This window comes from Callospermophilus lateralis, chromosome 7 (assembly GCF_048772815.1).
Source record: "Callospermophilus lateralis isolate mCalLat2 chromosome 7, mCalLat2.hap1, whole genome shotgun sequence".
NCBI lineage: Eukaryota > Metazoa > Chordata > Mammalia > Rodentia > Sciuridae > Callospermophilus > Callospermophilus lateralis.
Genome location: NC_135311.1, coordinates 62,877,660 through 62,891,394, shown reverse-complemented (window position 1 = coordinate 62,891,394; position 13,735 = coordinate 62,877,660). Strand labels below are relative to the sequence as shown.

At 34.6% G+C, this 13,735-nt stretch overlaps 1 protein-coding gene across 1 annotated transcript in view; it reads right to left on the bottom strand.

The window, feature by feature from the left end:
* The window catches only part of Ccdc18 (coiled-coil domain containing 18), a 98,001-nt gene that overhangs the window by 65,756 nt on the left and 18,510 nt on the right, over positions 1-13,735 (bottom strand). The window contains exons 10-12 of the mRNA XM_076861889.1: positions 5,627-5,918; positions 2,859-2,983; positions 1,549-1,706 (exon numbers count right to left, since the gene is read on the bottom strand). Coding sequence (XP_076718004.1) covers positions 1,549-1,706; positions 2,859-2,983; positions 5,627-5,918 — 575 coding nt within the window. The remainder of the gene's footprint in view (positions 1-1,548; positions 1,707-2,858; positions 2,984-5,626; positions 5,919-13,735) is intronic.

Sequence of the window (13,735 nt, the reverse complement as noted above, 5' to 3'; positions counted from 1 at the left end):
GGTAGCTCAGTGGTAAAGCATGTGCTTAGCATACATGAAGCCTTGGGAGGGGGAGTGAGAGGAGGAGGAGCAGGAGGAGGAGCAGGAGGAGGAGGAGGAGGAGGAGGAGGAGAGCCTTTATAAGTAATGTGAGAAGGAATAAAAAGAATTCTGATGGAAATGTTATGTCTTGATTGTGGTGATAGTACCAAGAGTATAAACATGTTAAAAAAAAACACACTTGTAGCAAAACTTACCAAAATTTTATATTTAAAATGAACACATCTTATTGGATTTTATTAAATTTTATTTCAATAATATATTTGGTTTTTTGGTACCGAGGATTGAATTCAGGGGCACTCGACCACTGAACCACAGGCTATTTTGTATTTTATTTAGATGCTTAGCACCTCGCATTTGCTGAGGCTGGCTTTAAACTCATGATCAGCCTCAGCCTCCCAAGCCACTGGGATTACAAGCGTGCACCACCACACGCAGCTCATTAATATATATTTTTAAAATATAATGCGAAGTCCAAAAATTCTGAAATAATTTGCTCTCTTACCAGAACATAATTACCCATAACAAATTATCAAGTGTGTTTAACAGAAACCAAACAGCTGTTAATTTGTTTGTTTTCTGTGGAACTGGGAGTTGAACTTAGTGTCTCATACATACTAGGCAAGCACTCTATTGCTGAACTACATCCCAAGGCTTTATATGTTTTAAATTTTGAGACAGGGTCTTACTAAGTTGCTGAGGTTGGCCTCAAAGTTGTAATCCTCCTACCTCAGGCTTCTGAGTAGCTGGATATAGGCATGTGCTACCACACTCACCTTAATGATAGTATTTTAAAGAAATAGATCAGCTATACACAATGGCACACATCTGTCATTCCAGTTACTTAGGAATCAGGAGAATCACCAGTTTGAGGCCAGCCTCAACAACCTAGCAAGACACTGCCTCAGAATTAAAACTAAAAAGGGCTGGAGACATGGCTCACTGGTAGAATAACCCTGGAATTAATCCCCAGTACTGTAGTATTTCAGTCAATAGAATAAAATAAAATAGTATTGCCAAGAACTCTGATTACCATTTATTAAATAATTCAACATTATATACACAATGGAATATTACTCAGCAATAAAAGAAAATGAAATCATGGCATTTGCAGGTAAATAGATAGAACTAGAGAAGATAATATGAAGTGAAGTTGGCCAATCCCTAAAATAAACAAATGCCGAATGTTTCCTCTGATATAAGGAGGCTGATTCATAGTGGGATCTAGTGCTCCCTAGGGGGAGCATGGAATAGACAAAATCTAAATAGGGCAGAGGGGTGAGAGAGGAAGGGAGGGGGTATGGGGGTAGAAATAATAGTGGAATGTGATGGACATTACTATCCAAAGCACACACATGAAGACACAAATTGGTGTGAATATATTTTGTATACAACCACAGATATGAAAAATTGTGCTCTATATGTGTAATAAGAATCATAATGCATTCCACTGTCATATATAAATTTTAAAAATTAATTAAAAAATAAAATTCAATAATATATACTCACCAGCTTGATTACCACCTAGTTTTACAGGTTCTGTTTCTAAAGTAGTCAACTTGCCACTTTCTTGGCTATTCTTACAAATAATGTTCTGAGATAACTGGTTTGCAGTCAGATTTGCATGAAGCTTTTGAATCTCCGCCTCTTTTATTGCAAGCTTAATCCTGGCACAAAACAAAAGAATCCAATATGACAGTAATTCTGTAAAAAATATCTCATACTACTTTTCACCTTTCAAACTGGCAAAATTTTAAAATTCTGATATTAGTTAACTCTTAGGCAGGATATAGAAACTTTTATATATAAACAGTAGGATTATAAATTAGTTTAGCTACTTTCTAACTTGATTGAAACTAGTAAAATATAGATGACCTACAACCTAGAAATATGAGTTTTAGGAATATATTCTAGAGAAGCTCTCATATATATGTGTAGGGAGCCATGTATAAGGATTTTCTTTGTAACTATATAATAGAAAAAGACTAGAAATAAAGTAATTATCAATAAAAGAATAGATAAATTGACACCATTCTAGAAAAAAAATCCTAATAATATTAAGATCAAACTAACCACCCAAATCTATTCATGGACCAACCACTCTACCTATCCCAACATGGATGAATTTTTTAAAATGGGCATGGTGGGCATGTCTGGGCATGGTGGCACATGCTTTTATCCCACCAACTAAGGAGGCAGGAGGATTCCAAGTTCAAGGCCCTAAGCAACTTAGTGAGACCCTGTCTCAAAATAAAAAAACAAAAATGACTGGGGATATAAAGCACTCTTGGGTTCAATCCTTAGTACCAAATAAATATTTTAAAATGATGTTGAGTAGAAAAGCAAAATTGCAACTATAGAGTTCACTTTTATTTGTGTATAAGAGAAAAAAATGTACACAATATGGACAGAAAAATACACATCAAATTCATAATAATGGATAAGTAGGGAAAGAATTAGATAAACAATAAGGGTCAAAGTGTATTATCCATCCTGTAATGTTTTATTTTTTATTTCGAGAAACAGATTTGAAACAAATATCACAAAATATTAAGAAGAATCAAATCTTAGTTGTGGAATCAGTATTTGTTATAATACTCTCTGAACTTTTCCTTCTGTATTTTTTTTTAAATTATTTTATTTTATGTGGTGCTGAGGATCAAACCCAGGGCCTCACATGTGCTAGGCGAGTACTCTACTGCTGAGCCACAATCCCAACCCTCTTTCTGTATTTTTTTAATTTTCTCAACTAAACACCTTCATTTAATTTCCAACAAAACCATTCTATTTGTTGTAAATTCAAAATATGAAAAACATACCTCAATTCTGAAATCACCAATTTATTTGCCTCACAGCAGCCAATGCAATTGTCTTCTTTGTTTGACAAACTACTCATCTGGTGCTTAGAAATGGATGATTTAAAACCAAGTATTTCTCTTTTTAACTACAAGTTTAAAAAACAAATGTTTGTAAATTGTAATACACATGTGGATGCCATTGTTTTCTTATTCAGAACTCTTTAAGTTTGAAAAATTGTCTGAATTTAATAGAAGCAACCTAATGTCCATCAATAGGAAAATGTACAAGTACATTAGGAAACATTTGGTTAATGGAAAACCTATAATTAATTCAGATAATTGGAAAAGTATAATAGTTAGATAAACTTGAGTTACATAAATTAATATGGTTACATTTTACAATACCAAGTAAAACAACAAACTCCATTGATACACAAAGTATTTTAAAAAATATACTAAGAAGAGCTGGGGTTGTGGCTCAGCAGTAGAGCATTCACCTAGCATGTACAAGGCCCTGGGTTCGATCCTCAGCACCACATAAAAATAAATACATAAATAAAATAAAGGTATTGTGTCCAACTACAAGTAAATAAATACTTAAATATGTGTGTGTGTGTGTGTGTGTGTGTGTGTGTGTGTGTATGTGTGTGTATAGGTAGATGGATAGAGAGAGAGAAATGTATGGGCATGGTGGTGCATGCCTGTAATCCCAGCAGCTCTGGTGGCTGAGGCAGGAGGAGCACAAGTTCAAGGCAAGACTCAGGAATTTAGCAAGGCCCTAAGCAACTTAGTGAGACCCTGTCTCAAAACAAAAACTAAAAAGAACTGGGAATGTAACTTGGGACCCTGGGTTCAATCCCAAGTACCAAAAAAAAAAAAAAAAAGAGAGAGAGAAAGAACAACGTATGTATTTATATAGAAATTTATATGCGGCAACATTTAAATTATGGATGAAAAGGATACAAAAGAATTTCAGAATAGTTGCTACTTTTGCGTTTAGAGGGAGAATAGAGCTGACAAAGTACATATAAAGGTTTTACCTATAAAATTTATTCTAAAAACATTTGAAGTTGATAGAGCAATGTGTCCCATATTTTGCAAATGCTAAGCTACATTACAAATACTAAGCTAATTACACATTCTAGAAGTAAAAAGTTCACTTTTTCAAACTATATCATCCTTAGCACTTCATGAAACATAGCATCAAGTATATATTATCATATCAATTTCATAGTCATACATCAAATAATTCTTAACTCTAAGCACATATGAAAATTTTAATTTAAAATGAAAGTTATCTGTATATGATTACTTTCTAATTTCAAAAATAAACATTAGATTAAAAATCCTACCGCTGGGGTTGTGGCTCAGAGGTAGAGTGCTCGCCTACCATGCATGAGCCACTGGGTTCGATCCTCAGCACTATATAAAAATAAAATAAAGATATTGTGTCCACCTACAACTAAAGAAAAAATGTTTAAAAAATCCTAGCAAATAATTAATTTCTAATACAGGGCCTCTCAAATACTCAGCAAGCACTCTACCACTGAGTTACACCCCAAACCAGTTCTATGTCATTCTCATAACTACATTTAAAGTTGCTCAACATTAGCCATTGAGGAAATGAAAATATAAACCACAGTGTATACCACTTCATACCCACTAAGCAAAATGACAATGACAAGTGTTGACAGGCATGTAGAAAAACAGGAACTCTCATATACTGCTGGTGAAAATGTAAAACAGTATAGCCATTTTGGAAAACAATTTGGCATAAATTTACCACATGACCCAGCAATTCTATTCTTGGATATCTACCCAAGAGAAATAAAAACATGACCACACAAAGACTTCAATGAAAATGTTCACAGCAGCTTTATTCATAATAGCCTAAAAGTAGAAATAATCCAAATGTCCATTAATTGGTAAACAGATGAAATGAAATACTATTCAGAAATAAATAAGAAATGAAAAACTGATATGTACAACATGAATGAACCTCAAAAATATTAAAAATATAAAATAATAGGAAAAATATGTGCAAAAGACCACATATTTTTACGTTTTCATTCTTCAAAACAGCCAGAAAGGAAAAATATATAGAAACAGAAATTATTAGTAGTTTCCCAAGGGTATGTGGTGGAGGTAGAACACTAATTCTAAAAGGACACAAGGGATCTTTGGGGGATGGCAGAAACTTGAAACTGAATTGTGGTGATTATTATAAGATTTTTAGCAAACTTATTAAAAGTCTTAAAACAATTACCACAATGCAGGAAATTTGCCCAGTACTGCAAATAGAAAACTATTTATAATTTAGTAAATTTACTAAAAGTTACTAACATTTCAAATGGTTGAATTTTACAGAATAAGTGATATTTCAATAAAGCTATATTTTTTAAAATGTGCCATTCTTATATATGGCATCATATATAAAAGAAAGTATATAGGGCTGGAGTTGTGGCTCAGTGGTAGAGTGCTCATGTAGCACACATGAGGCACTGGGTTTAATACTCAGCACCACATAAAAATAAAATAAAGATATTTTGTTCATCCATTTAAAAAGAAAGAAAGAAAGAAAGAAAGGGTACAGAAGAAGAAAGGTAAATGTGAGGCAAAAATAGGAATTAAATTGAAAAGAAATTGGTGCCAAAGTACAGACAAGTAAGAACAAAACTAAAAGCTAATAAAGCAACTCCAAACTGATGGTCTCTCATAAAACACTTGAGTAAAATTTTTCTTTTCCATGATACAACAAGTGAAGTACATTTCTTTTCACAGATACTTACTGGCAAATGGGATATCATTTTTCCCAAGCTTCTCAGTTCTACCCTTGAACTTTCAATTTCCTGCTGACATAAATCTAGTCTCTCATTCTGTGCTGCAACACGAACCTTTAATTCTCGGTTTTCATTCATCAGAGAAAATTTTTCTCTCAGTATTTCTTCTTTGTCTTCTAACTCACTTTCGAGCTTCAGAACACTTTGTCTAGATTCAGTTAATTGTGCCATGACTTCTGAATTCTTCACTGCCATGATTCTTAATTTTTCTTTTCCATTGTTATTTTCTTCTTTTAATTGCCTATAAAAAATAAATGAAAATAAAATGTGCATTCATTTTTAATAATCATATTTACATACTCTAAGTACAGAAATATTGAAGTGCCAGACATGGTGGGGCACACTTGTAACCCCAGTTACTCAGGAGGCTAAGGCAGAAGGATCATAAATTTGAGGATAGCCTTGGCAACTTAAAAAGATCCCTATCTCAAAATAAAAAATAAAAAGGGCTGGGATGCAGTTTAGTGGTAGAATGCCCCTGGGGATCAATGCCCAAGAATTGAAAACAAAAACAAAAAAAAAAAGCATTGATGCAAAAACCCTATCAAATTGCTGGGCATGGTGGCGCATGCCTATAATCCCAGTGGCTCAGGAGGCTGAGACAAGGAGAATCCCAAATTCAAAGCTAGCCTCAGCAAAAGCAAGGTGCCAAGTAACTCAGTGAGACCTTATCTCTAAATAAAATACAAAATAAGGCCAGGATAAGGCTCAGTGGGAAAGTGCCCCTGAGTTCAATCCCTGGTACCCCCCCCCAAAAAAAAAACCCTAGCAAACTGAATACATCAGTACATTAAAAGATTATTCACCACAATCAATTGGAATTCATCCCAGCAATGAAAGGATGGTTCAACATAGGCAAATATACCATACTAATAGAATGAGGGGCAAAAATAACATAGTTATCTTTTTTTTTTTTAATTGGTTGTTCAAAACATTACATAGTTCTTGATTTTTTTTAAATTTTTTTTATTTTTTTAATTTTTTTTATCTTTTAGTTCTCTAATTAGATATGATAAAAATCAACATCTCTTCATGATAAAACTGCTTAGCAAACAGGTGTAGAAAGAACATATCTCAATACAATAAAGGCCATATACAATAAGGCAAGAATTAACATACTGAATGAAGGAAAGCTAAAGCCTTTCTCTTTAAGATTTGGACAAAGAAAAGGATTTCCACTTTTATCACTTTTATTCAACATGGTATTAGAACTCCTAGCCAGAGCAATCAGGCAAGAGAAAGAAATAAAGAATATCCAAATTTAAAAAAGGAAGTCAAATGTAACTCTTTATAGATGAATGAGTTTATTATATATAGAAAACCCCAAAGGTTTCACCAGAAAACTATTAGAACTAATTACTGAAGTTAGCATGGTTGCAGAATATAAAAATCAACACAAGAATCAGTAGCACTATTATTCCTCTGGTGTTTTGTTTTCTTTTGTTTTTTGAGTGCTAAGGCTCAAACCCAGGGCCTCATGCCCAGGTAAGCACCCTGAGCTACTCCTCAGCCCTCAAGTAGCATAGTTATAATGACAACAGTGAATAATCTAAAATCTAAATCAAGAAAGCAATCCCATTTATAATAACTACCAAAAGATACCTAAGAATAAATTTAACTGAATTAGTTAATTACAATGAAAATTATTATAAAATACTGATGAAAAATATTTAAGAGAACACACACACCAAAAAAATGAAAGGTATTCATGGACTAGAAGAATCAATATTGTTAAAATGGTTACATTACGGGCTGGAGATGTGGCTCAAGCGGTAGTGTGCTCGCCTGGCATGCGTGGGGCGCTGGGTTCGATCCTCAGCACCACATACAAATAAAGATGTTGTGCCCACCAAAAACTAAAAAAACAAATATTAATAAAAAATTCTCTCTCTCTCTCTCAAAAAAAAAGGTTACATTACCCAAAGCAATCTACAGATTCAATGTAATCCCAATTAAACTACCAGTGACATTCTTCATAACAATAGAGAAAACAATGTAAAAATTTATATGGAACCAGAAAAAGCTCAATAACCAAATTTCTTGCTATTCTGAATAGCCCAAGCAATCTTGTGCAAAAAGAACAAAACAAGAGGCATTACACTATCTGATTTCAAAATACACTACAAAATTATAGTAATCAAAAGTGTGATGTTGGCATAACAACAGCTACATAGACCAATGGAACAAAATAGAAAGCCTAAAAGTAAATCCACATATCTACAGTCAACTAATTTTGTGGGGAGGGTATTGGGAATTGAACCTAGGGGCTGTCAAACACTGAGCCACATCTCGAGGCCAATTTTGTATTTTATTTAGAGACATAGTCTCACTTAGCACCTTGCTTTCACTGAGGCTGGCTTTGAACTCGTGATCCTCCTGCCTCAGCTTCCCAAGCTGCTGGGATTACATGCGTGCACCACCTCGACCTGCTACAGTCAACTAATTTTTAACAAAGCCACCAAGGATATGTACTGGAGAAGAAGCAGTTAAATAAACAGAGCTGGAAAACACTGGTGTTCATATGCTGAACTATGAAACTCGAACCTTATCTTTCACCAGTACACCCAAGACAATGAAACTACTAGAAAGAAACATAGGGGAAACACTTCAGGTCACTGAAATGAACAAGGATTAAAAAAATAAAAATAATAATAATAAAAAAAAAACAACCTCAAAGCATAGGCAACAAGCCGGGATCAGTGGCACACACACGCCTGTAATCCCAGCAGCTTGGGAGGCTAAGGCAGGAGGATTGTGAGTTCAAAGCCAGCCTCAGCAAAAGCAAAGCACTAAGCAACTCAGTAAGACCCTGTCTCTAAATAAAATACAAAATAGGGCGGGAAATATGGCTCAAGTGTCCGAGTTCCCTTGAGTTCAATCCCTGGTAATCACCCCCTCCAAAAAAAGCAGAGGCAACAAAAGTAAAAATGGACAAATAGGATTATATCAAACTAAAAAGCTTCTGCAGAGCAAAGGAAACCATCAATAGTGAAGAGACCACCAAAAAAATGGAGGTAAAATCTGCAAACTATACATCTGAAAAGGGGTTAATATATAGAATATATAAGGAACTTCGAAACCTCAATAGCAAAAAAAAAAAAAAATTCTCATTTTTGAAAAAATGGGCAATAGACCAAAACAAATATTTCTAAAAACAAGACATACAAGTGGCCAACAAATACACGAAAAGGTGTTCACCATCATAAAAAGCACCCAAAATGCAAATCAAAACCATAATGATATATCATCTCACCCATTAACAATGACTACTTTAAAAAGACTAAAGATAACAAGTGCTAATGATGACACAGAGAAAAAGGAATTCTTACATTCTGTTGTGGGAATGCAAATTAGTACAGCCATTATGGAAAACAATATGAAAGTTCCTCAAAAAATTAAAACAGGGGGCTGGGCATGTGGCTCAAGTGGTAGCATGTTCGCCTGGCATGCGCGAGGCACTGGATTTGATCCTCAGCCCACATAAAAAAAAAATAAAATAAAGATATTGTGTCCACCTAAAACCACTACTCATAGTAATCAAGAAATAAAAACAACTGAAATATCCATCAACTACGGAATGCATAACGAAAATGTATATATACAAAATAATATATTATTCAGCCATAAAAAGAATAAAATCCCGTCTGGGGTTGTGGCTCAGAGGTAGAGCGCTTGCCTAGCATGCGTGAGGTACTGGGTACGATCCTCAGCACCACATAAAAATAAAATAAACATATTGTGTCCACCTACAACTAAAAAATAAAAAATTTTAAAAAAATGAAATCCTAGGGCTGGAGTTTTAGCTCAGCAGCAGAGTGCTTGCTTAGCACATGTGAGGCACTGGGTTCAATCCTCAGCACCATGTAAAAATAAATAAAGGTTTCATGTCCATCTACAGCTAAAAAAAACATTTAAAAAAAATGAAATCCTGTCATTTGAAACAACATGGATAGACATATAGATCATTATGTTAAGTGAAGTAAGTCAGACATGAAAAACAAATAACACATGATCTCACCGACATGTGGAATATAAAGTTCATCTCATGGAAACTAGAGTATAATGGTGGTTACCAGAGGCTGGGGAGAGTAGGGAAGGGGAAGAACAGAGCTGATCAATGGGTACTAATTTGTAGTTAGAATGGAGTAAGAAGTTCAAGTATGCTATTGTGCAAGAGTGTGAGTACAGATAATAATTGTGCACTGCATATTTCAAAAGCTAGAAGAAAGCATTTTGAAATGTTTTCACCATAAGGAAGAGATGAATGTAGTGCTGGGCACAGTGGTGCACATCTGTAATCCCAGTGACTCAGGAAACTGAGGCAGGAGGATTACAAGGTCAGCCTGGGCAATTCAGCAAGACCTTGTCTCAAAACATAAAAAGGGTTGGGAATGTAACTCAGAGGCAGAGTGCTCCTGGGTTAATTCCCCAGTCCAAAAAAAAAGAGAGATGTTGGAGAATTAAGTATGTTCTGATTATACAATGTACACAGGTATCAAAACATCACGTAGAACCCTATTAATGTATACAATATTTGTGTTTTAATATATCAGCTTAAAAATAACAATTTCAAAAAATTTGAGGGCTGGGGATGTGGCTCAAGCGGTAGTGCGCTCGCCTGGCATGCGTGCAGCCTGGGTTCGATCCTAGCACCACATACAAACAAAGATGTTGTGACCGCCAAGAACTAAAATATAAATATTCTCTCTCTCTCTTTTAAAAAAAAAAAAATTGAAGCTAATTCTAATATTTAAGTATTGCCTACTTTTGTGTGTATGTGTGTATGGTTGTGTGGATGTGCAGTACTGGGGACTAAATCCAGAAAACTTCTACTAGTGAGCTTATATCCCCAGCTTTTTTTTATTTTGAGACAGGGTTTTGCTAAATTGGCCTTGAACTTGCCGTCCTCCCACTTTAGCCTCCTGGTAGCTGGGATAACAGGTACGCACTAATGAGCCTGACTAAATTCCTGCTTTTTGCACGGCGGGGACTCACATCTTCTTATGGTTGACATTGATATTACTTGCTGTTATAGTTGAGAAAACTGAGGCACAGAATTGCCCAGTGTCTCACAGGTAGGACAAGACTACTTACTATGTTGGGATCATTTCTGCTCCCTTTCTAAATATGTAGTATAAGAAATCTAACTCCAAAATCCCTCAAACAGCATTTTGCAGCATGAAGAGAAAGTTCTGGAGCTTGGTAAGTTGCCCAGCACATGCCCATAATTCCAACAATTCAGGAGGCTGACAGGAAGTTTCCAAGTTTGAAGCCCAGTCTCAGCAACTTAACAAGACCCTAAACAACTTAGAGACACCTTGTCTCAAAATCAAAAATAAAAAGAATTGGAAGGGGCTGGAGTTGTGCTCAGTGGTAGAGCACTTGCCTGGCATGTCTGAGGCACTGGGTTTGATTCTCAGCACCACATACAAATAAATAAAGATCCATTGGCAACTAAAAAATATTTAAAAAAGAAAAGAAGAAGATAATGATGAAGAAGAATCGGGGATGTAGTTCAGTGGTAAAGCATCCCTAGGTTCAAACCCCACACCAAAAAAAAAAGTTTTGGATAGGGTAAGGAAAAATCATGAACTCTTCACAATGGACAAAAGTTAAAATCTACCTGTAACAGATTATTAGGGCACTAATATTTTCAATTACATATACATGCGCACGAGCGTGCGCACATAAACACACACACACATATAAATATATTTATCTATTAAAAAAACTTAACCATGGGAACAACCTTATGATCAGAACTGCTTTTGCATTTTGTCAATTCCCTTTTTTCACATTTTTAACATCTCTGTAATTATGATAATCAATAGTTCTAATAAGAGTTGTCAGCTAAGCAGGGTTACAATGTAGTTACATTGCTTATGCACTTGTAAACAACAATAGAGCCTTCAGCAAAACTAGGAGAATGGGTTTCTGTAAATGGGAAGAAAAACCAGGAGATAACAATGGAGCACTTTAAGCCCACAGAAACAAATAGTTGTATGGAACAGTTGGGTAGGTGATAAATCAGATACTTTTGTGTGTGTGTGTGTGTTACTGAGGACATTCTTGGTCCTTTCTATTTTTAAATTTTGAGACAAGAGTCTCCTAAGTTGCGTATGCCAGCCTCAAACTTGCTATCCTTGTGCCTTAGCTTCCCAAGAAGCTGAGATTACAGCATGCTCAGCTGTAAGTCAGATATATATAGGAAGCCAGGAGCAGTGTAGCATAAACCTTCATAAGTTCGAGGTCAGCCTCAGCAATTTAGCAAGGTCCTAATCAAAGTAGAGAGACTGTCTCAAAATAAAAAAAAAAATAAAAGGGTTGGTGATGTAGCTTAGTGATAAAGTGCCCCTGGACTAAATCCCCAGTAATAAAAATTAAAAATAAGAAAATAAAAAAGATTTATATATATGAAAACTCTTGGCAATAGAGTCAAAAGTATGTAGAACCAAAATTGGCTCAGCAAAATTGCAATATCAACTTAAGAGCCCAGTATCAGTGCTTATTAGTTCTTACAAGAATTCTATCAAGAAATACTGTATCAGCAGTACTCTTGATGACACAAGGAAGAAAGATACTGTGGACACTTTGAAGAGTCAATCTCTGAGTGTAAAGTTTTAGAACCATCTTAAGCAATTTATTTCATTTATATTTTTCTTTTTTTTTTTTTTTTAAAAAATAGTACTAAGGATTGAATTCAGGGCTTGAGCATGCTACAGTATTTTCCTCTTTATGCAAGTAATATGATTTTTAAAAATGTTTTTAAGGGGTTCAGGAGATAGCTCGGTGGTAAACTGATTGAGTAGCATGTGTGAGGCCCTGAACTAGATATCCAGTATTAGAAGAAAAGTCTTAAGAATTCTTTATCATAAAGTATAAAATAAAAATTTAAGTGATAAAGCACTGTATCATAGTACAATTAATAGTATTTTTTTCCTAAATATATCTTGCAATTGATAGCATCAGATGATAGGAAATATTCTGGTTATATAAAAGTAACCATTACAAAAACTATCGTTACCTCTTCTACCACACAAAAATACTACATGTACTACTTAAGGAAAATGTTAAAATAAGACAAAGCAATTATTTGAATTGCTACCACTACCCTTAAATTAACAGTCTGAAGTTATAAGGATTGATTAATATTAACCTCTGAACTGATGATGGAAATTAGTTCTGAGAGGCTGACATGATATCCTAGAGAATGTACAGTCAGAAAACCTTGGTTCTCATATTTGATCTTTCTGACCTTAGTTACTCTCTGGGCTTCCATTTCTTCACTTATAAAACAAGAGGACTGCTGGGCATGGTGGCATAAGCCTATAATTCCAGTTACTTGTTAGGCTGAGGCAGGAAGAATGGAAGTTTGAGGCTGGCCTGGGTTAACTTAGTGAAAACTTGTCACAAAATAAAAAACAAAGGGTTGGGGATGTTGCTCATGGATTCAATCTGCAGTACCAAAATTAAAAACAAAAACCCAACAATAGGGGCTGTGGTTGTAGCTCAGTGGTACAGTACTTGCCTCGCATGTGTGAATCATTGGGTTCGAGTCTCAGCACCACAAATAAATAAGTGAATAAAATAAAGGTCCATCAATAACTAAAAAATAATTAAAAAAAAAAAAACTAAAAACAATAGGGCTGGAGTTGTGGCTCAGTGGCAAAGCGCTTGCCTCACACGTGTGAGGCACTGGGTTCAATCCTCAGCACCACATATTTTTATAAATTTTATAAATAAACACACACAAAAAAAAAAAAAGAAATAAAAAATTTTAAAATGAACAAAATAAAGATATCGTGTCCATGTATAACTAAAATAATATTTTTTAAAAACCCCAACAACTTCAAGGTGATAACAATAACAAGAAGGTGGACAAGGTTATTCTTCATGATTTCCAAAGTTCTTTTTTTTTTAAACATTTTTACTAGTTATTAGTTAATGTGATCTTACTATAAATCATTATGTCTGTTAATTTTTTCTAACTATATATGCAAAGCAAATATGTTAATCAACATCACGGTACATTTAAAACTATGTTACCATTAACATGTT